This window comes from Nothobranchius furzeri, chromosome 3 (genome assembly GCF_043380555.1).
Source record: "Nothobranchius furzeri strain GRZ-AD chromosome 3, NfurGRZ-RIMD1, whole genome shotgun sequence".
In the NCBI taxonomy this organism is placed as follows: Eukaryota; Metazoa; Chordata; class Actinopteri; order Cyprinodontiformes; family Nothobranchiidae; genus Nothobranchius; species Nothobranchius furzeri.
Genome location: NC_091743.1, coordinates 61,375,414 through 61,402,691, shown reverse-complemented (window position 1 = coordinate 61,402,691; position 27,278 = coordinate 61,375,414). Strand labels below are relative to the sequence as shown.

The 27,278-nt window shown below is 42.1% G+C and overlaps 1 protein-coding gene across 1 annotated transcript in view; it reads left to right on the top strand.

The window, feature by feature from the left end:
• The first annotated feature begins 3,989 nt into the window (after positions 1-3,989).
• Positions 3,990-27,278, top strand: part of LOC107385341 (neurexophilin-2) — a 65,155-nt gene continuing 41,866 nt past the window's right edge. The window contains exon 1 of the mRNA XM_015959164.3: positions 3,990-4,193. Coding sequence (XP_015814650.1) covers positions 4,140-4,193 — 54 coding nt within the window. The 5' untranslated portion in view covers positions 3,990-4,139. The remainder of the gene's footprint in view (positions 4,194-27,278) is intronic.

Below are 27,278 nucleotides of genomic sequence, written 5' to 3'. Positions count from 1 at the left end.
TCCCAACCCTCTTGTATTTAAACCCCTTCAGTTCCTTGTCTCGTGTTGGATCATTGTTTCTGTGTCAGCGTGTGTTATCATTAAAGCCTTTAACCGTTCCTGTCTGCCTGCCTTCTTCACCCGTGTTTGGATCCTTACCTCCGCTTCGCGCTCCAGCACGTCTGACACATACATACATTTATACATACATACATACATACATACATACATACATACATACATACGTGGACTGTATGTATGTACGTACGCACATACATATACACATATATGTACGTACATACATACATGCATACATACATACACAGTCTACAGTCCTTACTGCAGAAGCTGAAGTTCATTCATCTTGTTGTCCAGGGATTGAACATTACAAATCAAGATTGATGTTAGTGCTGCTTGTAGCTCTTTTCCCTTTCTTCTTCTTCTTTTATTTAATTTTTTTTGTTTGTTTTTTACATTTTTTTCCTGCTTCCCATTAAACTGTGGGATGTCTGCCAGGATATCATCAAAGGAAAAGGTAACCAAATCAAGCTTAATTCCAGAATGCAAAGGACCAGTTTGATTTTCAGTGTACAGTATCTGAAGTGGGATACCAATAAACTCACACAAGCTGAACTGAACTGAACCCTCACTTCAGATTCTTAGACACAAGTTTTAGGAAGCTTTGAAATCCCTAATTTCAACCAAAGATATTCACTGAGATTGTTGCAAGATGATGAAGAAAGCATATGAAATGCCAACAGGAAGAACTTGCACACTATACAATAAAAAACCATGCATAATAGCAGCCTAGAAATGTTTCACACAACCGTCATTAAGTGAGAATAAATATCATTAGTGCCACTCACTTTTCTCTGAAAACATATGGTGCAATAAATTAACATGTCATTTCCGAGGCAGGTTTATTTTCCTTTATTCTGTCCTGAGCACTTACGCTTCTATTATTTGAGGAATGTAAATGTGATATTCCACCACACATCAGCACATTTTAATTTTCAAGTGTCACGTCTTGTGGATAAAAAGTAAGCTCTGGTGTAAGATGCTGGGGTATCTTTCCTCATGAGTTCAAAAAATAGTTTTTGCCTAAACAGGATAGAAATATTGCTCTGACATGAACATTATTAGAAATAACAGCTTGACAATCTCGTCCTGGTCATCCAGAAATGTACCGGCGCGTCCTGGAGAAGTAATCCTGATCCATCTTAATCTTTCTCCCTTCCTCCCTCCCTCTTGGGAGCTCAGTAGTCGAGTCCTCTCAGCGCTCTTGCTGGCCCCGGTGTGCAGTGACAGCTTAGCTCACATGGAGGCAGTGCTGTGTTGTTCACACGCTGATGATGAGAGACTCTGAAGCATGGAAAAGAGCCTGAATCCTAACAAGTGACAGCAGAAATTTTAAACAGGAAACCGGAGAAGTTGGTAACTTGAATGTCAGAAAGACAGAGAAACAGACATGAAAACAACACGACAGATGGATGGTTAGAGGGACATTGTACAGTCTGGTGACATGCAGGAACAGTCAGGAAAGACAAACTCTGATTCATTGACAGAACAATAAAATCGGACCCAGGGAGGAACACTGATGTCCACACAAACATGTGAGACAGGAGACACTCAGCGTCCCACATCAGTTAGTTGTGAAGCGATCCAGCAGTCAGCAGCTGGGCCCGGCCGTGAGGGAGAGACGAGCTGCCCTTATATATCCATGCAACATTAATATTTCAAAATAGTTTTTATGGGAATTTGCAGTTTGCACGGCTGACGGCCTTCACACAAAGTCACAAAGCTTTTCTTTCTCCTTTCAATCTCGGTGTTATGATTTGATCTTCTTAAATTAAATGGGGCAGAGTGACATTTAGACTTTCCTCGCACTTATTGGCTTGATCAAATTTAGACTGCATTATCCAGAATATTGTCAGAAACTGAGCTAAATGTGTATAATAGTATTATCTGTTGCCACACCATGCCGGCTTTATTTGTACAAGCACTTTTTAAATGCAATGTTGACACATTAACACTATCCAACCGTACAGTTATGTAGACAAAACCACTTTATAACAGAAGTCGCTACATGCTGGGTTCACATTTGTGTTTAAAGCTAAGTGATTAAAGTGGGTTTTCAGGTGAGACTTAAAGAGGGGGACCGACATGGCCTGCCTCACCTGCAAGGGCAGAGCCTTCCACAACCTGGGCAGTGAGAATGCAAAGGTCCTTTCCCCTCTCGTAACACAACACACTTTCAGGACCTTGAGTAGTGATTGATCCGCTGATCTCAGACGACTCCTACTGAATGATGTCTGACATAGGATGGGGCCATGGATTGTACTGCTTTAAACACAAATAGAAGGATCTTAACTCATTAACTGCCATTGTTGACTAAAGCCATCAATTGTTTTTTTTAACGGGGTTGGCTTGGGAACGAGCTTGTGCACCTTCAGAGTAAACATCACAGCTCTAAAGTTGATTTACATCCATCTGTGTCACATGTCACATGATCATTAAGCAGCATGTATTAGGAGATTGTTTTGGGACGCCACTATGCCTAAAGCGAGGTGCAACCTTAAAAAGCTTCTGCAGTTCACGTTTCCAACAACAGATTGTGAAAGAATGGAAAAAGCTAGAAACACACTGATTCTTCCTGATTCAAAAGAAGTGAAGAAGGGAGTCTACTTTTTCTTTTGGCAGTTTTGGTGTTGGTCATAGAGCACAATATTCTGTGACTCTTAAAAAACAGTAAAAATGCTCAAAATCGCTGGCAGTCAGGGGCTTCCTGTTCAGAAAAAGGCTGGCAGTGAATGAGTGAAATGTGATCCTGAACTAGATTGGCAGCCAGTGCAGAGATTCCAGTAGGGGTGTAATGTGATCTGGTCTACGCACCCAAAGCTGCTTTAGCTTCCCAAAGTTGTTTGCACCAAACCGCACGAATGATGTGCTTGTTTCAAAAACTAGCAGAATGCCACATCAGACAAGAGCAGAACACAGCAGGATTTGGCAGGAGATAGGTGTAGGAGATTGTTTTCATGTTCCGCCTGCATGAAAAACTCATAGTGATTGACTATTATCAGAAATAAGAATTAAAAATGTTTTATCAGTGTTCCATAACTTTAAAGTATTATAAGCTTTTTAAAAATTTGGACTGATTGAAATAAAAATGGTCAAATCAACTGAAATATCACTGGTGTAAAAACTAACATAACTGGTTGCTCCCTTTGTTCTGGTAACTTTAGATAATGTTCAGTTGTTATCAAATGAATAACTGAGCACTGTTTTAACAACTAATATTATAGGTTATAGTTTGTTTTTTATAGCTGAATTTGTGTGGTATTATATTAAGCTAATTATGGCTTTTTGGCTTTGTTGTTTTGAACCCAACTGATTTTATTTTTGGCACCACAAAAAATAAAGACTACAAAATAAACACCTAATATATGTTCTTCACTGAGGTTTGAATTACTCTATTCATGATGCTGTGCTCAGATATTTTTGATGTCAATAGAAATAACAAATAAGAAATGACCAGCAAGTGATTTTTACAAACAAGTGATGAAAATTCTGTCATAAATTTGGAAATCAGGAGTAAATTTCTCTGAAAACCAACTACTAATGACCTTAATCAGAGTATTCTGTCTAGCTAACATAAATGATCACCTCATCACCAAAACACGAGCTGGACTAAATGATGTTCAACACGCTGTTTTGGTTGATGTGGTTTCCAGTTAGAACAACGCGTCTGTGCGCCGTGACAGAAAGGGAGGGCAGTAGGAGAGCTAGAAACAGCGCAGGAGCGACACATCCCAGCTCTCCAAAACCACCCAGACAACAAGAAGCGCTCGGAACCTCCAAACGATCCAAACTGACTCCACGCAAACTTCCCGCAGACGCTCCAGCATGTCCAGCGGAGGCGAGCACCGCGGATGCGCCACATGAGGCGGACCAGAGGAACAGAACGCCGCGCTCTTAAAGTTTGCCCGCAGAGACGCGCTGTGACTCTCGCAGAGCCCAAAAAGAAAGTTCCTCTGTGTTTTCAGCTTCTCTGACTCTAAACGGACTCTTGGGATTGCTTGGATTCAGCGGCGCGTCTTTTTTTTATGTTCAGCCGGGGAGACGCGTAAATATCCGGGGTGGTCCGCTATCAGGAAGGTGACATGCAGGTTCTCGGATGGACCACAGTTCTCCTCTGCCAGTGGATCCTACAAAAGGTGATGTTTTTTTATACTACACAGTTTTATTGTTATATCAGTTTTATTCTAACAGAGCAGGAGGTGTAACTTTGATTAAAGTTTATTTCCCTTCACACCAGCAGTTGGGGCGCACTATAAACGTGTTTTATGGCTACTGTTGATTTAGGAAAGATAACTAACTAAATAACTAAATAAATAAACACATGAAGCACGAGTCTGCTTCCAAAAGCCGCAGATTTGTGCTGCCTGAGCGCTTCCTTTTAAGCAGCTCTCCTTATCCATTTATCTTCTCACCCTTCCAGCAACTTCCTCTCATTTTTCTTTAGAAGTTGAACGCGCCCGTGGCTTGTCTTATTATCTTCGCCATCGCTTTACGAGCGCACACCCCGCGCATCAGCGTGCGTGTGCGCGCGTGACTGCTGAAGCTGCTGCATGTGTGTCTGCAGGGGTCAATTTACGCGCCAGTGCGCGCGCACGCATCCACTATTTTGGTTATTAAAGTCCTACCTTGCCATAAATAATCCAGAGCAGAACAAAGTCTTCAGAGACTTTTCGGCCTCACTAATAAAAAAACAGACTTCTCACCAAACATATTCTCCTCTTTTGTGTCTTCACCTTTTCTCCCCTCTTTTATCTTCCTGTAATTAACTTTTATTGCAGCATGCATCCCATTTTTGCATATAAAGACATAAACATCTGCTGTAATGTTTACGCTATACCTCTGGTTAACAGAATATCAGTGTAAAGTGACAAAGTAAAGTGTTGGATGGGCGGGGGACCTTTAACACCAACGGAAAAATAGCTTTCCTCTAGAAAAGATGCTCCTGATGTGTTTTTGTGATATTTTTAAACAAATTGGGGTTGAGCTTGTTTCATGACAGGTAATAACACATAAGCCTCTTTTGAAGATGTAATGCAAATCATTCCATGCTCATCCGCCTGAGAGCGCAACTTAGGTTCAAGTGCTGGGATTGACTCGGTATTAGATCATATCTGCCCCATCACCTCTGCTGTCTTCCAGTTGAAATTGTATTTTTTTTTCTCCAAGGGATGAAGTAGAAGCAGAATCTTTTTTGTGCTCACAGGTAGGATAAAGAAATGCAAAAGTGAAAGGAATTAAATTATCCAGAAATTCTGAGAAAATCAGAGGCGTTTTTACGTGTGAGTACACATGTGGAAGCAGGGAACGGTGAGGAAATATGGCAAGACAGATATGTAAAGCTGATGGTTTATTTTCCAAATTTCTCTTGTTTTCAAATAGAAAAGTAATAAAACTGTTCCTGCATGTAATGCAATCTTATAATTCTTTTTTCACCTTGTGCTTTGAAATTATATCTATAGTAACAGCACTACAGAAGAAGAAAAGATGTGTGAAAAGCTTCTTTGCTCTTTTATGCTCCCAGGAGGAACAATAGCATTAGCCAGCATCTCAATCTGACAAAATCCTCTTATCTCTCCTCATAAAACAACTAGCTGTATACCCCAGGGACAATATGGCAACTCAGTTGCTTTAATTTCATTGTATGTGGCCTCACTTCCTTTGCAATCTCGTCTCATGTAGTCTGCATAGCATGTGCATTCCAGTGGTCTCTGTAAAGTGGAACGGGGAGGAGCGTGCTTTCCACACCTCGCGTCCATGCACACATTTTATGCACCTTGTTGTTTGGGGGAGAATTTTGAACCATCAGCAAACAGCAGGATCAGATGTTTTCCCATTACGGATTAAACCAGGTGCTTTCTCCCCTCGGTTAGTCTTTTTTGTCCATCTGCCCGTGGATCACCCTGCATGTAAGGAAAACAATCCAGTTTGAACAAACATTAGGCACCGCTGCTCTGTAATCTGTGTAAATTATATTCTCTTTTTACTGATTAGATATGTAATCTGTTGAATCATGATGACAGAAGCAATCACATTACTGCTGTATCTTTAGTCTCCCAAACAGCTTCCACTGAGATCAAATACTACTTTAACCTAAAAAACAAGGAGTGGAATAAAACAGTATTTCTGCTGTGGTTATCGTGAGATTAAGCTCAAGTGTAGATTATTTGTTTTAGCAGCACCATTTTTTAACGAATTGTGACGTGCAAGGTGAGCAGTTACTTGCTTCGTGTCATCCTTTGACTGCAGAAATGAACTTGAAAAGTTCAGCTTCAGTTGCAGCTTCACTGATAATAATTCCTACAACATGACTGAAGCATTTGGTGTTCAGAGGATGATGACGGAGAAAAATGTCTCTTGGTTGAGATCTGTGGACTGTGAAGGCCACACTATATGATTTGTTTAATTTCTAGACCCATTCAACCATTGCTGGGCTCTCTGTGGGTGGGAGGAGTGTCACTGTTGAATAGACCACAGTAGTGATGCTTCCCTGCTAAACACAACAACCACAAAAACTCAACTCATGGCTGTGAAAACTAAATGCCACATCCTCTCACTGTAAAGGGGCTGTAGTTCCAGTTTTCTGCTTATGAGCTACTTATTTATGTTTCTTTAATTTGGACCATGCACAGAGAAATGCAACATGACAGTCATGAGAAGGCAGATGCATGTGGCAGATCAAGCCATCCATCTGCAGTCTTTCTGCACGTAAATATAATAGTTATGAAATATGAAATACATTAATACCTCAAAAATCAAACTGCATTTAGGGTGTTTACCTGGAATGTCGCAGCATTTAAATGACAAAAGTAGCAGGGACATTTTTTAAAGGGGACGTGATGCAAAACTCACTTATTGCACCATGTTGTGCTGCCATGTGGGTCTCTACAGCCTCTAAACACTCCTAATTTGAAAAATAATCTACCAATCTATTTTCTATCAATGTTTAGTTTCAGTAATTATGTGCCTAAAACAATCTGTTTCAAAATGTCATTGTTTGTGATGTCATAAACCGGGAATTTAGCTTTGGACCTCTCAACTTTTCAGGTTTTAGGGGCAGCAGCTCAACTCTGACCCCCCCTGGATATTGGAGCATCTCAGCTTATAGTAGTCTGACTGGGATGGGTGGGTGTGGCCAGCTCTAACTTGTTTTCCTAAAGTGACAGAGCCTTGAAATGGCTCATTAAGTAAGGTACTGAAACTGTTAAATATAAAGCTGCTGGAATTTCTTCATGTGAGAGGGATTTAGTGATAAAAACAAAATTAACATTTTTGTGTTAGCCATAGAACTTTTATGTATTACAATAAGTCATATCGTGTCTCATTTAAAAGAATATTGACCAAAAATTGAAAAAAATCTCTACTCTTTGACCTTCTGATAAACCTGTCTTTTATGACTTTTTTATTGACTACTCATAGTTTCTGCATGTGATTAAATTTGCAGTGTAAATAGTAAGTAGTGGTGGTGCGTTACTACAGAGGTAGATTCTTTAAAGTCAGTTTAAATGCTAAATGTTTGAATACCAATATTGATTTTAAGTCTGAGTTGCAGTTAACAAGCTACAGTGTTTTTATTTTACCTGCCAGTGACACTTTCAAGCTTAATTTCTGTTATTTTATGTGCCGCCATCTTAACAGAAAAAATGCATTTGCATTCAGGCTGTGTCACACAAGATTTCTCTGCCCTAATTAAGTACACTTCTCCATTTCTGTCCGTTTCAGATAAATAGGAAAACAAGGACATCAGCGATTGATCTTATCCTTCTGAGTCCACCCAGTCCCATCATTTTGGCTCAGTACAAACTTCCTGTATATAATATAACCTGCAGGTTCTGGTTGAGCTCCAGTTGTTTATTCAGGGTCTAAAGAGCAGGTTTCATATAACAAGTAGGTGAGCTTCTGGTGAAGACAAGAAAGGGAAGAAAAAGAAGAGGAGATAGAAAGATAAATGTGTCAGACTTGTTACCTCATTTACTTCTCTCTCCATCCAGTCGGAAGCAGATTTGTGTCAAGTTTAAATGCAGGAGCATGTCACAGTCCTTTGAGCGGAACAGAGAGTCAAAATAAATATATATATATATATATATATATATATATATATATATATATATATATATATATATATATATATATATATATATATATAAATAGATGGAGAGGCTGGGTTTGAAGATAATTTTAGGGTCAGGTCACTAAACATTTTTAAATCGAGATCCAAGCCTAGTGACCCGTGAGATCCCACTACAGGAACGGATTTACGCTGAAGCTGTTTCTGTGTGTTTTCTGACACATGGAAGAGTAGAAGCTCTTTAAAGAAGAAGAAAAGGAGGGCATCAACCAACATTTACTTATCTGTTTTCAGTACCGGGTTAAACCTTAGGAATACAATCAACATTTTAAGGAAAAGTATACATGTATCAAATTCCAAAAATGTGTAATAAAAGAGCTGCATATTGGCACAGTAAAGGAAGGATTACCCCTGCACAAAGAGATTGATGAATCTCAACATCTTCGTATAAAATTCATTTTTAACCTTTTCTGAAATTTTATATCACAGGCTCTTCTTCCCACTCGCGTGATAAAATCAAATGTGTGATTTCACCCCCAAACAGTGGGGTCATGCGTACGCTTTTCCGTATTTTGTTCCACCACTCGACTGTTGACTAGCCATCAATCTGTGCGTTTCATTTTAAAGGGGACACATTAAGACTTTCTCCTTAGGTTATAATAGAGCTATAAATATTGTTGATAGGGTTAGGTTTGATACATATTTAGGAAGCTCTTTGCACTAAATCCTCTCACATAAACATACAGCAGTTTTATCCTTAGCATTTTTAGTACCTTCCTGAATGAGGCCATTCATGGCTCTGTCACTGAAACAAGCTGGTGCTGGCCATGCCCACCCATACCTCAGTCAGGCTGCTATAAGCTGAGAAGCTCCAATGTCTAGGAGGGGCTCAGAGTAGAGCTGCTGCTATTCTAGCTGAAGCTTTCCCCTGAGAGGTGGATATATTCTAACTTCCCTTTTTGTGACATCACAAATGGGGCTTTTTGAAACAGCTTTTTTGGACAGACATATCCAATATGCGGCCCATGGGCCATTTGTGGCCCTCAGAGTGATTCTGTGCTGCCTCTAAATACATTTCTAGAATCATAAACTTAGTCCCTCCTGCAAGTTCTTCTTAAAATTCTTATTTAAATATGCACTAACATGCCTAGTCTATGTCTATGTTTGAGCTGTGTCAAAACAGTTCATCATAAGATAATTTGCGGCAAATTTTTTTGTTTTGTTTTTTAAATCCCACTTTTGTGGCCCTTGAGGAGTTTTAACTTGATGATTTTGGCCCCTTGTCTTTAAAGGGTTGAATAACTCTGAGAAAGATGCCTTGTTTAATCACAAGTTGTTAAAAACCAAAAAACTGGTATGTGATTTAAAATATATTTTTTTTACAATTGTGTCATTCAGGTAAACGGCTAAAGTCTGAGAAACAGGTACTAGAGCGGATAATGCCGAGTAGGTTTATTATGAGGCCATGGAATCTGTAAAACTTTTATAGGTTGGAATTCTGTAGAAATGCTTCTTGAATATGAATATTGGGGCAATGGTGGCACAGGAGTTAAGTGCTCGCCCCGTAATCGGAAGGTTGCAGGTTCTAGTCCCGCTCAGTCTGTCGCTGTCGTTGTGTCCTTGGGCAAGACACTTAACCCACGTTGCCTGCTGGTGGTGGTCGGAGGGACTGGTGGCGCCAGTGCTCGGCAGCCTCGCCTCTGTCAGTGCGCCCCAGGGCAGCTGTGGCTACATTGTAGCTCATCCCCACCAGTGTGTGAATGTGTGTGTGAATGGGTGAATGACTGATTGTGTTGTAAAGTGCCTTGGGGGGTTCCAGGACTCTAGAAGGTGCTATATCAAATACAGGCCATTTACCATTTTACCATGAAAAACAAATATATGTATGGATGGATACAGATATGCAACAGATTAATTTGACTGTATACATTTTGATAATCTTTTATGAGTTTTTGAAGCAGAATGTGCACCATTTACTTGATAGAGTACTGTAAATGTACTACAAATAATTTCAGATAACATGTTTTGTATTAACTATAGTAAAACAGTCACTTTCAGTATAATTGAATCATCTAAATAAAAGAAAATAGAAGAAACAATGTGAACTGCTTTGCAGCAAATTATCACAGCAAGTAATTAAATTAAACTGATTCAAGACAGAAAATTGAAGTCTTGTTTACTAAAGATCCACTACAGGTGCACAGTTTGTATGACTGGCAGAATTAAAACCAGCTCAGAGGTTATTTAATGTCAGTTTTCATTTTAAAAATGTAAGATTTCATTAAAATTGAACTTTAAATATAATCAAATCAGATGGAAGTGAAAACAACACGTCTTTAACATCATCTCAGACAAAATGTACACAGAGGAAGTTCTGTATAAAACCAGGGATTCTAGGTTGGGATGATTCGGAGAAGGAAGTGTGTAAACATCTGCTGCCTCTCTCACATCTCATGACCTGGACCACCTCTGACCCTCCAGCACAGAACTGTGTTTAGCAGCCACTTTGAGCAGAAGTAGAAATGATAATGATGGAGCTTTTAAGAAGAAAAGGCTGAAAAAAATGCAGAATTTTCAAGTTTTTCATTGTTTTTATTGTATTTTTTTCTCTCTCTGCATCCAATATTTCCTCCCTCCACCTCTCTGCTCCTCTCAATGACAAGAAAGGACGATGAGGGCAAAGTGGGTAAAGCACATATGGAGGTCCAGGTCATGATAACCACACCTGATCTTTGTTGAACTGAGCCCGACCCGTGCTGCAGAACACACACTCGCACAGCATTTTAATGCATCCCTGCCTACCTCAATGGATGGGCTGCCATCACTACAATAGTACTACGTATGAATCACTAAGTCCCAGACATCGACTGTGGAAAATTACTCCCTGAGATGAGCTGGTGGGGCCAAAAAAAGACCAGATCTGAAATGCTGAATGTGTTTGTGATGTGTCACAAATACGGATAAATGTGTTGCTTCTGTGATGACATGAACTATCCCCGAACACGAGAATAACAAGGTATGCTTGGAAAAGCCTCCTAATTGTTTTCTGTTGTCGGGATCAACGTGAGCCAGACAAGGAGCCTCTTTTTATCATAGGAGATTTAACAAACATGCATTAAGTCAGGCACATGAGATTAACGGTGATCTGACAGAGGAACAGAACAGATGTGAGTGTCATGGCCTTGTACATTCTAACAAGAAGACCAACATCAATCATCATGCAGGTCCTGAACAGAAGGACAGGGAAACCTTCATCATTCATTATCTTCCTTCATTAAAGTTGACTTTAATTAAGCATGAGTCTATTATTTTTAAGGACGCGGCTTAAATGTATCTACCTTTATTATACAAAAGGGTTAAAGTCGACAATTATTCCAAATGTGTATTTATTTATGTGTTTAAAGCGTTTCTGATTGTACATCAATCACATTCTGTATCATTCTAAAGATTTAGTTGTTTTAGACGTCTGTTTTTCATTTACAGCCATAAAATTATGACTGTTGTGACAATGAAATGCGAGTTACACTGCACAGCTTGTTGCAATGTAACACATTGCTGGGAAAACCTGAATTTTAAGAGTTTTATGCATGTAAACTTTGACACGCCCTCAAGTTAGCAGTTCAGGGATTTGGTCAGCATGTCCCCAGGTCCACCCAGAATATGCTGGATGGATTATACCTCCACAAAGGCCAGGGAACATTTTTAGGTCCCACCGGTGGTGCTGGATGTAGCTGGGGAGTGGGCGGTTTGGGCCTCTCTACTATGGCGAGTGGTAGCTGCTATGGTGAAGCTAACCATAGAAGAAAGTGCAGCTGAACCTTTTGTCGCCATCTGAATGTCTGAAGTTTCAATGGGATTCATGCATGTTACTTATTAAAGACTCGCAATGATGTGGCGGCAGTTTATACAAACAATTGCTAGCAAGAACGCAGTGGTGGTGCACCGTCAGAATTCACAAAACCTTAAGTCTAGAACTAAGTACGCCACCTCTGCCACACCCAACTGAAAGAACAGATACAGGTACTTAGGGCCTTTATTTAGAAAAAAGGATGTATTTGCTTCTTCTTTGACATTGTATGGCAGCCTGCCCCGTTGACTGACATCCGTAGCGGTCCAACAGCATGCAGAGACATCTTGAAAGACAACCATTGATAATGGTCCACAGAGATCTCTCTATGGGTCGTGGCCAGACTTTACATACACATATAAAGGATGGCAACTGCTCCACCACACCAGTGGCTGAATCAGTTGTTTAGCAGCTCATCAAGTTTTGCAGAAGCCTGTTAATCACCTATTGTGGGGGAGCAGCGAAACAACTAAATGTGCCAGAAAGCAGACCACCAGGGCTAGAATGGGTTATCCTGGGACTGTAGAAAGTAAAGGTTAGGAGTATCTTCTGATGGCAAATGCACTTTTCTAACTTCTTTCTATTGGTGCTTGCCATGAACTTGACAATAGATCTTGTTTTGGTTTTAATTTCATTGAGATGTCCCTCTTATCACTGGAACAGATCGAGGTCATTGGAATATTCACTGGCTTGTGCATACAGTAGCTTGAAGTGGTGTACACACTCTGTATCCCTATAAGTCGGTGTGCTGCTGTCAGAATATGATCTTTTTTTTTGCATTTCTGGGATTGTACATGCTTCATGTACTCATAACTGTTACTGGAATTTCACATTTATACAAAATGTTTTAAGAGGAATGTATGATGCAACGTGTTTTTGTCTATGTATACTTTCCTGAAATTACTGCATGTCCTGGTCCTTTCCCCAGTTCATCAGACGTTGTTGTTGTTGTTGTCCTCTTTTGCAGTATTTACTCAAAGAAAGCAGCAGGGGGAGGTTGTGGGTAAAGTGGTCAGCCCTACTTTGGTCTCCTCATGTTGCTCCACTTTGAGAGGTCCCCAGTCATCTTTATGATGCGAGCAGGGTGTTAATCTCTCTCTCCCTCTCTTTTTCCTGGCTGTGAGGAGCACAGTCGAGCTTTGGAAATAGATCACATCAGAGGGGACGCTTGGCGCTCGATGATGGGCACCGTGTTTGTTTCATACATGCATGATGAGTAGCTCAGCTCTCAGAGGGGGCCACCAGTTGCGGCATAACACCGCTGCCCACGGTCAATGCCGAGCCTCAGTTCCTCCCTCCAGTGGGAGAAAACACAAACTTTTACAGTTTGTTACAGCAGAGACCTGGTGTGTTGACTCGTGTGAGAAACACACATTTGAACACGTTTCCCACCTTAACTTTAACTTAAATGTTAAGGGGCCATATAATGAAAAAAACATTTTTTGGAGCTTATTACAATGTGACCTTATTTCCATAGTGGAAAAAAATAACAGATAAACCCATTTATGTCTGCATTTGTGCATTTTTTTCAGTTTTAGCTATAAATTTAGCGTTATACTTAGAAAATAATCTAAAGCGTCAGTGGAAACTGGTTTAGTCATCAGGCCCTGCTCCCCTTCCAGAAGCTTGTCCCTGGTCTGCAACCTGTCTCATCTGGCCAGTATAGGATACGTAGGTTAGATGACTGGAGTCATATAACAGACTTGGTAGTCCAGCAGTTTTGTACTGGGCTGGCTTGCAGTTTTATGCAAGTTTGCATCCCAGTCTGAGTGGTAACTTTTTTTCTTCTTTTTCAGCTACATTTGCCCGTATTATGTTATCAGTCCTGTATTATTAAACAGTTGAAAAATTAAGGACTGCTCTGTTTATTTTTTCTTTCTTTCTTATTTAGCCTGTGTGAGTCCACGTGAGGTGAGCAGAGTAAATCATCTAAAATGCTGCTTGGAAATGACCAAAATCAAAGAGTTTTAGAGACACAAAATATTAAGCCAAAAAAAAACCAATAAAACAAAAGCATAAAACCATAACACTTGTTTCGGCTGGCTACAAACATTACTGCCGCACCACCGGTAGTCAGACCACGGGCAGGCAGACCGTAGGCACATTTTGTCAGCGCAGGTGTGGGCAGCGTTTCAGGAGACCTAAAGGAAGACCCAGGACACACTAGATGGACTATGTCTCTTGGCTGGCCAGGGAACGCCTTAGAATTACCCCGGAGGAGCTGGCCCAAGTGGCTGTGAAGAGGGAAGTCTGAGCCTATTGGCTTAGGCTGCTGCTTCTGAAAATGGATGGATGGATGGATGGACATCTCAATAGTGCCAATGGTAATATTTAATCATAAACTGTGTGTACATTTGCTCTCAAAGGTTTAAAACAGCATAATATGTTAGTGTGTTGCTTGCCCATTGTAGCTGAAACATATTAGGGCCTTGGGTTTACAGTACACAACATTGTTTGATTAATACCAGCCTGTTGAGATATAAAACAGGATTTTATACATGTAATGAAATATTAAAGCATAATCCGAGTGACACCTTAAATATATAACTCATGGTTCAGATGACAGCGAACGCTGAGGGTCATGTCAGTTTGAGGACCACTCCCCGCTTTGAGAGCAGGAGGAGGGATTGGGTTTTAATCATTCTTTAATATCTCAAATGCAGCTTGTAATGCATTAATTCAGAGGAGCATTGAATTTATTGGAAATCTGTGGCAGAATGAGATGAGAGAAGAGAAATTGTAGTGCAGCTAGACCGGTGACCCCTTCAGTAAGCCTCAAAATGCACTGAAGCAGGGAAACACACCAACCTGATAAATAAAAGATTCTGCATAAAACCACTGGACATAAAATCTTAGGAATTTGTCGTGTTTTTAAGAAGTAATGTAATATCAGATGTTTGTTTGCGTTCCTTTAAGGGTTACGCTGGATGCAAGATAAAAGCAAGAGAACACTCTTGCATGTGTTACATTTTTCAGCTTGTTTGCTGTTTATGCCTTTTCTCTTCCATGTCAAAACTTTCTTTATATATTGTTTCCTGAATTTGCACCTAATGGAGAGTGGAGTGGCGATTTCAGCAAAGAACTGAGCACTCAGCAGGAAGCATTTGGTCACATATCCCTCGCACATCTCTCACCCGTCTTTCATCTTACACCTCTCTCACCTGCCGCCTCCACCTGCCTGTCAAAGCCTTCCCAACCGAGCTTCTATCTTCGCCCCGTTTCTCATCCTGCAAGCTTCTGCACCCTGATACGATTTTGTCCAGCTCCACAACCACTAGTTTTTCATTTATTTTTCCAGTGCCTCTAATTAAAATGAAGCTCTGGAAGACAAACACAACCCAAGGAGAATTTTCTACTTTCAGTTTCCAGCTCCGTGAGCTCGTACAGTTTCCCTGCTCCTCTCCTGGTGGGTTCTGGCTTCAGTCATCGTGTTTCTCTCCGGGTGTTTCTGAATCACGACATGGCACTTCTTACTGCTGAATTATATAAAATCTCTGCTTGGTTTTTTGTTAATTAGTCTGAGCAAAGAAGAGATGGGGGCGGGGGCTTAATGGCAAAGGGGCAGACAGGGTGTGTGTGTGTGTGTGTGTGTGTGTGTGTGTGTGTGGAGGCAGCGAGGGGAGACTTCCGCCTTTAACTTGGTCCAAGTTGGCCCAAAGGAGGCTGCTGCGAAGGGAGACTAGGTCAGGGCCATGGAAGGAGAGGAGTCCACAGAAAAGTGAACTTGAGGCTGTGTGGGCAGACGGCAAGATAAGAAAATCTTCTGACATCTTAACTGTCCTCATATTCACACAGTATTCCTCAGAAATCATCTAGCCATTGGGTTTTGTTCACTCCGAGAGCTTTTTCAGAAGCAGCACATTGTCTGCCTGACTCTACAGGTCACACTCAGCTGTGTTAAATCACTCTTTTATGCCTTTGTTATGATCATTCATTCATTTTTCTAATCCTTAAAAACCCTGTAGATTATTTCTATACCTTGTTGGTTTCTGGTGTTTTTCTGATACTCTGATGTTTATTATGTTCATTAATGTGTATTTTGGGCCTTTTAAACAATACTTTTGTTGTCTAAATATTATAAAAATATCCTTAATCTAAATGTTCTTTAAATATAAAGGAAGTATGAATACCTTTGAAATGAATGTTTAGATTATTTTATATCCTTAAAGGGGACATATGCAAAACTCACATTATGCATCATTTTGTGCTGCCGTGTAGGTCTATATTGTCTCTGTAAACAATCCCAACCTGACAAAAATCTGTTTGTGTCTAAAATAACCTGTTTCAAAAAGTCACCATTTGTGATAATGCAGCAACTGAGTTCTGAACGAAGGTCCAATACGTAGGTCCCATAGGCCAATAGAGCAAGGTGTACCTAATAAAATGGAGAGTGACTCTTGTTCAACTGATCATTCTCTCCTTGCGTTACTTAAAGTGACATTTTTGGAGTAAAATTGGATGGATTACCATGTAAAAAGGCTAAAAGTCAGTTTCAGATTGTAAAATAATCGACATGACTATGTTAGAGTTGGGAAACATCATTAAAACATTTAGTTTAAAATTATTCTCTGTTACACACCAGCCCGGCTAGGAGGTCCAGGAAGAAGGAACACAGATATAGTAGGACTACCGAAATAAATGAAGAGGAGGGAGTGGCCACTTCTTAACAAAAGTATTTAACAGAAAGAGTCCCTCAACAAAGGCAGTTGGTGCTCTCCATGGTGCTGAACCTTCAGTGGGGGATCTGGTAAGTAATCTCTGCTGGGGGGCGCTCTCTATGGTGCTGAACCTTGAGCAGCAGGAAACCATACTGAAATGGCCCAGTGGACCACTGGACTTCTCATATGGGGTTTGCAACTCACAGGGCTCGTAACATCCACCCCCTAAATAAGCAAAGAATATCAATAAAACAAAGCAAAAGTGACAATAACTGATTCAAGACAAAAAAAAATCTGGCAAAAGGGTGAAAGGGGAACCCCTCTAACTGCCTAACCAATAGCTAGCTGACTCAAACCTAGTCTTCATGCAGCTTGGCGGCGGATTGATTAAGCTTGAAACCAGCAAAACAGTGAGGTGGCCCATTTCCAAAGCCCATCCCAATGTTTCCTTGCGGAGCCCCCGAGACCACCCAAAGATAGCCAACTCTTGACCCCGTTCGCCACAACACTATAAAAAAAAACCTAGGAAAATAATATAAATGGAAACTGTGTTCCCTCGCCCAGACGTGAGTCACCGGGGCCCCCCTCTGGAGCCAGGCCTAGAGGTGGGTCACATTGGCGAGCGCCTGGTGGCTGGGCTTTCACCCATGGAGCCTGGCCGGGCACAGCCCGAAGAGGAAACGTGGGTCCCCCTTCCCATGGGCTCACCACTCGTGGGAGGGACCAAAGAGGTCAGGTGCAGTGTGTGACAGGTGGTAGTCGAGAGCGGGGACCTTGGCGATCTGATCCCCGGCTACAGAAGCTGGCTCTTGGCACATGGAATGTCACGTCTCTGGTGGGGAAGGAGTCTGAGTTGGTGTGTGAGGTTGAGAGATTCCAACTAGATATAGTCGGACTCTCTTCAACGCTTGGGTCTGGCTCTGGAACCAATTTCCTTGAGAGGGGTTGGACACTCTACCATTCTGGAGTTGCTCCCATTGAAAGGCGCTGAGCAGGGTGGGCATACTAGTTGCCCCCCATCTTGGTGCCTGTACGTTGGGGTTTACCCCAGTGAATGAGAAGGTAGCCTCCCTCTGCCTACGTGTGGGGGGATGGGTCCTGACTGTGGTCTGTGCTTATGCACCAAACTACAAATCGGACTACCCACCCTTTTTGGAGACCTTGGAGGGTGTGCTGGTGAGTGCTCCTTCCGGTGACTCCCTTGTTCTGCTGGGGGACTTTAACGCTCACATGGGCAATGACAGTGAGACCTGGAGAGGTGTGGTTGGGAGGAACAGGCCCCGATCTGAATTCGAGTGGTGTTTTGTTATTGGACTTCTGTGCCAGTCATGGATTGTCCATAATGAACACCATGTTCAGACATAAAGGTGTCCAAATATGCTCTTGGCACCAGGATACCTTAGGCCGCAGCTCGATGATCGACTTTGTTGTTGTTTCATCTGACCTGCGGCCGCATGTCTTGTACACTCGGGTGAAGAGAGGGGCGGAGCTGTCAACTGACCATTACCTGGTGGTGAGTTGGCTCAGAAGGTGGGGGAGGATGCCGGTCAGACCAGGCGGGCCCAAACATATTGCAAGGGTCTGCTGGGAATGTCAGGCAGAGTCTCCTGTCAGAAGGAGCTTCAACTCCCACCTCTGACAGAACTCCAAAATGTTCCGGGGGAGGCGAGGGACATTGAGTCTTAATGGACCCTGTTCCGTGCTTCCATTGTTGAGGCGGCCAACCGGAGATGTGGTCACAGGATCGTCTGTACCTGTCGTGGTGGCAACCCCCGAACCCCCTGGTGGACACCAGTGGTTAGGGATGCTGTCAAGCTGAAGAAAGAGTCCTATCAGGTCTTTTTGGCCTGTGGGACTCAAGAGGCAGCTGATGGGTACCGGCAGTCCAAGTGGAACGCAGCTCAGTTGGTCGCTGAGGCAAAAACCCGGGCATGGGAGGATTTTGGTGAGACCATGGAGCAAGACTTCCGTATGGCTTTGAGGAGATTCTGGTACACCACCCGACGCCTCGGTGAGAAAGCAGTGCGCTACAACTCTATAATGGGGATGGTGTGCTGCTGACATCTACTCAGGACGTTGTGGATCGGTGGGCAGAATACTTCGAAGACCTCCTCGATCCCACTGACACTTATTCCAGTGAGGAAGCAGAGTCTGTGGTCTTTGAGTTGGGCTCTCAAAGTTCTGGTGCTGAGGTCACTGAGGTGGTTAAAAAGCTCCTCTGTGGCAAGGCTCCAGGGGTGGATGAGATCCGCCCGGAGTTTCTTAAGGCTCTGGATGTTATGGGGCTGTGTTGGCTGACGCGGCTCTGCAATATCGCGCGAACATCGGGGGCAGTCCCACTGGACTGGCAGACCGGGATGGTGGTCCCCTTATTTAAAAAGGGGGACTGCAGGGTGTGTTCTAACTACAGGGGGATCACACTCCTGAGCCTTCCTGGTAAGGTCTATTCGGGGGTTCTAGAGAGGAGGGTCTGTCGGATTGTTGAACTTCAGATTCAGGAAGAGCAATGTGGTTTTCGTCCTGGCCGTGGAACACTGGACTAGCTCTATACCCTTAGGGGGGTCCTGGAGGATGCGTGGGAATTTGCCGAACCAATCTACATGTGTTTTGTGGATTTGGAGAAGGCATTTGACCACGTCGCTCGGGGGGCCTTGTGGGGGGTACACCGGGAGTATGGGGTACCAGGCCCTCTGATACGGGCTGTTAGGTCCCTGTATGACCGGTGTCAGAGCTTGGTCCGCATTGCCGGCAGTAAGTCGGGCTCGTTCCCAGTGAGAGTTGGACTCCGCCAAGGCTGCCCTTTGTCACCAATTCTGTTCATTACCTTTATGGACAGAATTTCTAGGCTCAGCCAAGGTGTGGAGGTCATCCGTTTTGTTGGCCTGAGGATCAGGTCTCTGCTTTTTGCAGATGATGTGGTCCTGTTGGCTTCATCAGAACGTGATCTTCAGCCTTCGCTGGAGCGGTTTACAGCTGAGTGTGAAGCAGCTGGGAGGAGAATCAGCTCCTCTAAATGTGACACCATGGTCTTGATTCGGAAAAGGGTAGAATGCCTTCTTTCGGTCAGGGATGAGGTCCTGCCCCATGTGGAGAAGTTTAAGTATCTCTGGGTCTTAATCACAAGTTAGGGAAAATTGGAGCGTGAGATCGATAGGTCGATTGGTGCTGCATCTGCAGTGATGCGGGCGTTGTACCGGTCTGTCGTGGTGAAGAGAGAGCTGAGTCAGACGGCGAAGCTCTCAATTTACCGGTCAGTCTACGTTCCTACCCTCACCTATGGTCATGAGCTTTGGGTAGTGACCGAAAGAACAAGATCACGGGTACAAGCGGCCGAAATGAGTTTTGTCCGCAGAGTGGCTGGGTTCTCCCTTAGAGATAGGGTGAGAAGCTCAGTCATCCGGGAGGGGTTCGGAGTAGACCCGCTGCTCCACCACATCGAGAGGAGCCAGTTGAGATGGCTCGGACATCTGGTCCAGGCCTCCTGGACGCCTCCCTAGTGAGGTTTTCCGGGCACGTCCAACTGGGAGGAGACCTAAAGGTAGACCCAGGAAATGTTGGAGGGACAATGTCTCTCACCTGGCCAGGAAACGCCTTGGGATTTCCCTGGAGGAGCTGGGCCAAGTGGCTGGGGAGAGGGAAGTCTGGGCCTCTCGACTTAGGCTACTGCCCCCGCGACCCGACTCCGGATAAGCGGATGAAAATGGATGGATGGATGGATGGACCTAGGAAAATCCCAAAGGGGATAATCCTCTACATTCTACAAGGGTCCCACTTAATACTAGACCTAGTGAATACTTTAGGGAAAAGCATGGGACAAACAAACAACTGATACATTTTCAGTTGTTTCAACAGCAATAATTATCTATTTAGGCATTTCTCCAGTTACACTGATTCACTGAATCCATCTGCAATCATCAGTGTGGCAGCCAAATCCTGCTCACAAAAGCCTCCTATCCGGCCTGCAAAGTATTAAATTATCCATAAATTACACAAAATCCCATGCATGAGTCAGATGTAACTCAGCTCATAAAGGGTTAATGAGGGCAGAGCCTCGGTCGCTCAAAGCGCTCGCTCACAGCTTGGTGAGCGGAATGACAGCCACGTGCAGACGTGTGCTGCTGAGTGCTTGAAAGAGCCCCTGCCTTCTGAGCCCTGTTTAGTAATGACTGAACTCCTGAGCAAAACACTGCTCAGAAGGTGCTAAACTAACAAGTTCAAATGAGTAAGCCTGAAGTTAACAAAATTAGCAGCAATGAGGTGAGCCATGGTTCACAGCAGCTTATATTGCTTTTGTGAAGTTAGATTTCTGTGAAGCTGTTTTGCTTTTGGAACAGCAGTCCTCTGCAATCGTGTGGGCTGTTGTAATCACTGCTGGTTCTTCCCTTTCTTTCTTATGTTTTCATTTTTTGCATTAAAATCACTCTCCATTTAATCTTTTATTTTAGATTTTTGTCTAACAAATAATTGCAACTAAAACTTCTCACTTTAACCGAAACCTGGAGTTCTTTCTCAGAGGGCTCCACCTGAAGATGGAAAAATGTGCTGCAAAGCTGTTATGACGAATCTGCAAGCAAGCTAGGTCTTAAACGCAAACACTCACCTCTCTTCTTGGGTATCTTCCCTTCAGCCAGGATCGGAAACCTGCATTTTAAGAGGAAATGAGAGAGTGCTAAACACCAGCCACCATTTTCTAGATCCAAATGTCTTTTGTTGTCTGTGACTTGACATGTTTTTCTTTCTGGAACTCTGATAGTTTGTCCCAAAGTTTAAGTGGTAGCAGCCAGCTGTTTCTCCTTCCTTGATGTCATTGAGCTGCAAACCTCTCATACCATTGGTGTTCTGTTGCTAAGTGCGTTGTGAGTGGAGGACCCAGGGAGGTGCAGAAGTGCAATCATTTGGCGACATCAACAACCACATGGTCCAATAGTTGCTTTGGGTCAGGAACAAATGTGAGAGAACCGCTTAATGAATTATTTTCGTTATTTTTTTTATTTATATATATTTTTTGATCTTCACAGTATACTTACTATGTTAAAAAGTTGTTAAGTGGCATGAAAGAATGTTTTGCGCTAAATAGTTTCCAAATTTGCAACCAAACTAGCTATAAGCTGCTCTCCCTGTGATTACGGCTGAAATCGATGCCTCTCATTCATGAAAGTGCACCTCTACAGTTACAATTAAAATACGTTTCTCACTTTATGCTTTTTATTCATTTATATATATTTCAAAGACTTACTTGTCCATAAGAAAAGTTGCCAGTTCTGCATTTTTTTGTCATCAGAGTTGAATATGTACTTCCTTCTACCTTTCTATCAAAAGCAAGTCCAAGGAAAATTCGTTGCTGGTCGTTGTGGTGTTTTTTTGGCATGCGCCTTTCTTTCCTTTTGTCTGTCTTTAAGTAGAAGCAGGCGGTCATGGAGTCGGGATATTTTTTAAGGTGGTTATAGTTGCTCCATGATTCACTGTGTTTTTGTCAACAGCTTGAAAATGCAACTCATACTTCTGTAAACGCTTGTGCATGCTCTGTAATTGACATTTGTAAATAAGAGGATGTTTAACACCATTGGCTAATGCTGAGCGACAGTCAAGTAAAAAAGGATTGTGTTCTATAGGATGAGGGCTGGGCTGGGCTGATTGTTGTATAGCCTACGTTAAATCACAGCACAGCATCAAACTTTCATTTTTATGGGTAAAAAAACCCCAGAAATATTTCTTGAAAAGGGGAAATGTCTGGATTCCTGGTGTCCATTTAGAAAAAACATAGCTCTTACATATTTTTGTTGCTGAACCCATCACTCCCTGAGGTTTAAGACTTAAAAAAAAATTCAAGACAAAAAAATAATTTTTTGCCTATTTGAATGTCACTAAACATTGCACGTCCTTAGAAAATTCCCAATTTAACATCATAAATAATGTAGTTTGATAACTTTTTAATGCAAATGGTGTCACATCTGCATCACAGTCACTGCAAATATAAGAGGAGGGAAAGCCTCTTTGACTGAAATAACTTCCCCCAGAATCAGTTTCCTTAAGCTTGAGTTCACTGTGCTCAGCAGATGTCACCCTCCCCTCAGCAAACTCTCCAACTAGCCCTCAACCTGCATGTAGCTACATGACCAGTCGGTGACAGTGACATAATGTGGCACCTTTATAAAGGACCAGTCAGACAGAGAATGTGGAACGGGAGGTGATATATAGAGAGAGAAATGGAAAATCAGCCACATATGTACCAACAGTGAGAGACTTGAATCTGAACAGAGCTGAGGCTCAATAGGAAAGTGTGAACAACCTGATGCAGTTTATACAAGGACAGACCACTGGTTGATAAACCAGGAGATCGCTGATCAACGTCTTCCTTCTGCTTGAGCAATGCAGAACTGTGCAAATGTTTGAAGCCAACCCTGATTTATTTATATTTTGCTTAAAGGTGTGGCTGTAACATGTCATCAAGGAGAGGAGGATAAGATTTTAAAAGTTAATGGCTACAGTCCCCCCTTCCCTTTGGGAAGGAGCTTAAAGCCACACCTCATACTACGCACAAATAATGCCATGGTGCTAACAAAGGGCTGCTGAGGCTGCATGTTTTTCATTTGTCCCTGCTCAGATGCACCTGATTCAAATAGCTGAATTATCTCCTCAGCCTTCATCAGGTTCTGCAGAAGTTTTTGTTCAGGAGAGGGGCTTAGAGGAAATAAAACTTATGAAAGATCACCAGAACAGCATCAGATAGACTAATTAAAGCATTTTAAGTTACTTTAGAAATTTTAAACCACTGCTCTAATAAAATATATTATTCTGTAATTCATTAGAAGGCCTTGACAGATGTTCCCCAGACAGTCTGAATGCTTTTTACAGTTAATCTTTGTATTTTGGCTCCTTTCATGCTGTGTTCTTTTGCACTTGATTGTGACAGAGGATTGTGCAGCGTGAGAGCAAAAATCAGAAACAAGAGAACACAAGAAATGTCATGGTTGTAGAAAGATCCTAAATAAGTTTTTCTTAATTTGGACAAACTTAGTTTTACAGACTGATAGTGTAACATAATGAAACACATGAGCCTACAATGTTATTTCATTTACTGAGGATCTGGCCTTTTGCAGGTAAAAATCTAGAAAAAAAAAGGCAGAAAATCACAAGAGAACAAGCAACTTATTTGTAAAATAACAAAGTGACTCAAAAAGAAAATGAAAAACATGTCATTTTATCCCACTGTTTAAATTGCAGAGTAGATGGGATTAACTCTAAATAAAACACCAACAGCTCTTTTGAAAATGAGCCAATAATCCACCCACCACAAACACAGAAACACGTGTCACACACCTGAGCTGCCAAACAACCTCAGCAGTAAAAGTCTGCATCAGCCGCATAGCTAATTAAACAAAAATATGTGTTTACATCATTGTTGTTTTGTTTAGACTCTAAAATCAGCTGCCGTTTCACTCAGTACTGTTAAATTAAATTGTTTTTTACCCAAAGCCTTTGAACTACATTAAAAAGCACAGGACATGTGTCTAGTGAATCTCCAATACCTGATAACTCCACAGTTTTTACTGAAATCTGCAGCTTATTTTCAAAAACTGAGTGAAGAAAATTCCTCAAACTTTGAGAACAAATTGTAATTTTTCCAAGTCAGCAGAATTGCCTCGTGTGTGAGATGACTTCATGTCCCGCTGAAGGAAAACTGTTCTCTGCAACTCTGGCAGCTGGCAATTCAAAATGTCACAGAATTGACTTCCTAAAACCTCCGCCTGGGCTTTTCTCTTACACTAGACATTATCAGGTTACGGAATGATGGTTGGACAAATTTGTGAGGACTTAGTCAAAGAAAATTAGCCTAGTGAACTAGACCAAATTCTTGCTTTGCAAAGAATGGTCTAGGCATGCTCCATTGGAACCTCAGCAGCTCCTACCAGGACTCTGGCTAGCCAATCACAGCTCTCTAGAGGGGTTTCAAACACATAAAGAGCTGTGATTGGTCCATAATGGTGGGCCAATCATAGTGCTCTATCTGCTTAGTGAACAAATCACAGAGCTTTATCCGCTTTGTGGGCCAATCAGGGCACTCTATATGCCTGGTGGGTGGGATGATGCAACAGAGTGAAACAAGAGTATGTCACATTCATTGTCCAGTGGAATGCAGAGATCATTTGAAAGACAACGATAGAACCCGCCCCACAACCGAGAGCCATCAATGGAGCGTGGCCAGACTAATAATACATTTATTTAGTCTGGCTTGCCAGGCTAAAAGAAAATAATTCTGCAGCTAGAATTCAGATCAAATTAAAACATGTCTGCAGCACTAACACCACATCTGCTCAGAAAAACTCATAGTTGTTTAATTATTTGGTCATGTAAGGGATTTATTAAACAGTAAAGCAAACAAGTTCATTTGCATTTTGACCAATTAATTTCAAGTTGCATCCACACAAAAAAAAACAGACAGAATTACTTTATTTCTTCCATCAAAGGCTGTTCCAGCATGTTAAATGGATTAATAAGGAATTGAACTTTCTTTCTTAGCATTGAGAAACATAGACCTACTTTTATCATAGCTGACATTTAGGTAATTCTGTAATTTCACTTAGAAACTTTCAAGGAAACCATTTTGACTAGTTCCTAAAAGAAAGAAGTATACTCTCAGTTCACAGCATTGCATAAAAAGTCACACAAATTGGGACTGTGAAAAAATTATTTAAAGGCACACTTGGCAGTTTTGACTTGTTTTTAGCACCCCCTAGTGTCCGTTTAGTAGAACCAAAAGTGAAACATATCTCCTCCTCGCTGTGCGTTCATCTTTTTAACACTTTAATCTAATGGCAGACATGTCTCCTCAGCCTTCATCAGTGTCTACAGGAGTGAGTCATCACTAAATGAAACAAACCACCTGTGTTCATGATCTAAAACATGGAGGAAACTGGCTGGAAGCGGACTGTTTCATATCATGATTTATTTAAGACGTCAGCATATCGCAACCAAAAGGGCTAGAGACAAAATTGTTTAGCATAAATAGTAGTGGGGACATGTCCCTGACGCCCTTGGCTAAAATGACACCTATATGCTTCCGAGTACATACCCCAAGTGCACAGGTGGTCCCTGATATGACCTAGAAAGTAGTGCTTTCAGGTTGGCCCGCTGAAAGGGTGACATGCACGTGCCACATGTCAGGGCGGATGGGCTGAGCTGAAGAGTAGCGGAGGTAATTGTAGCGTGGCTGTGTGACCCAGACGCGGAGTTACTGGCGTTTGGTTATAACAGGAACGCAGCTTGCTTTTAGGAACGGCGATACAGCACTCGCATGGAGTCGAGGCTGAACTGTGGTTCCTTTAGGTAGGGAGCTGTCGTGATGGAGTGCAGACAGCGCGGAAAGTTCTCTTTCCTGGATTGATTTTGGTTTGGTTTAGATCGGGTTGGTTTGGCGTCTGTCATGAGACAATGACTGAATGACAGCTCAGTGGTGACAGGTCCTCAAATAGATTCCGCGTGGTGATGTCACCGAGTAGCGTCGGTGACGGGAATGCTGGGAAATGGAGTGCTGCGCCAACCCGGCCCGCAGAGGAGGTCAGGAGGAGGAAGAGTTTGTGACACCACGAAGGTTTGGTAAAATGACACGGAAGTCCTGATAATGGAAACAGAACCTAGGTACTGCATGCTTTATTTAAGTATCAGATCAAAGCAGAACAGATTAGGAACATGTTCTCAATTAGGCTTTCCCCACCTGAAATAGGTCATTTAGTGGGATTAATGCTGACATGTTCTGCTCATGTTGCAGTTTATTCCAAGTCAAAGGGCCAAAAAAAAAAGCAAAAAAAAAAGAAAAAAATACTTCTTTTGGTCTCTGGGCCTTTTAAGAGCTGTACGCTCAGAGTGGGTTAATGGCGTCTCACCATCGACCAATTGGGATTCTCTGAGGAAAAAAAAACTTTGGATAAACCACAACTGGGAAGCATTTATAGATATGAATATTTTGGCTACAATGATTGGAAGAAGGTATCAATGAGCTGTAGTTGGAACATTTTAAATCATTATTATCCAGACTTTCTGGGCTGTAAGGTTTAAATGTGTATAGAATCAGCAGTCTAAACAGACAATAACATGCATTTAATAGTCTAAAAATGTAGTTTTAAAGAAAAATAGCACTACATTTACTTTTCAACTTAAATTTTCTCGATTGATTCCACACCCTCACCCAATAACAATCCTGGATGGAGAATAGAAATCTACATCTGGATTTAAATATATTTGTGAATCGTTTGACTGGGCTGGGCCCCAGTTTGCCTTTGTACTTTACTTTCTCTACACTCTTCTTCCTCCTTCTCCTCTGGTATTCATTTCCTTTTTATTTTTCTCTGTCAGTTCGTGCGGTGGGATATTTTTCTGTAGTCTAGATAAGGAGGCCAGGGTGAACCTGCGTCTTGCTACATCAAGCAGCAGAGTATTGAGAGGCCAGCTTTCTGTCCCCGCGGCCCGCAGAGTCGCATAAATCAAGCACATGTACACACAAGGACAGAAAAAAGAGATTAAAAAGATATCTGTGAGAGATTGATTTCTCTGTTACCTTGTAAAAAATAAAGAATGGTGAAAAAAATAAAATAAAACACATCATATATGTGCATGCCTGCGCAGGAGACCTTGACTGAGAAAGTCCACGACT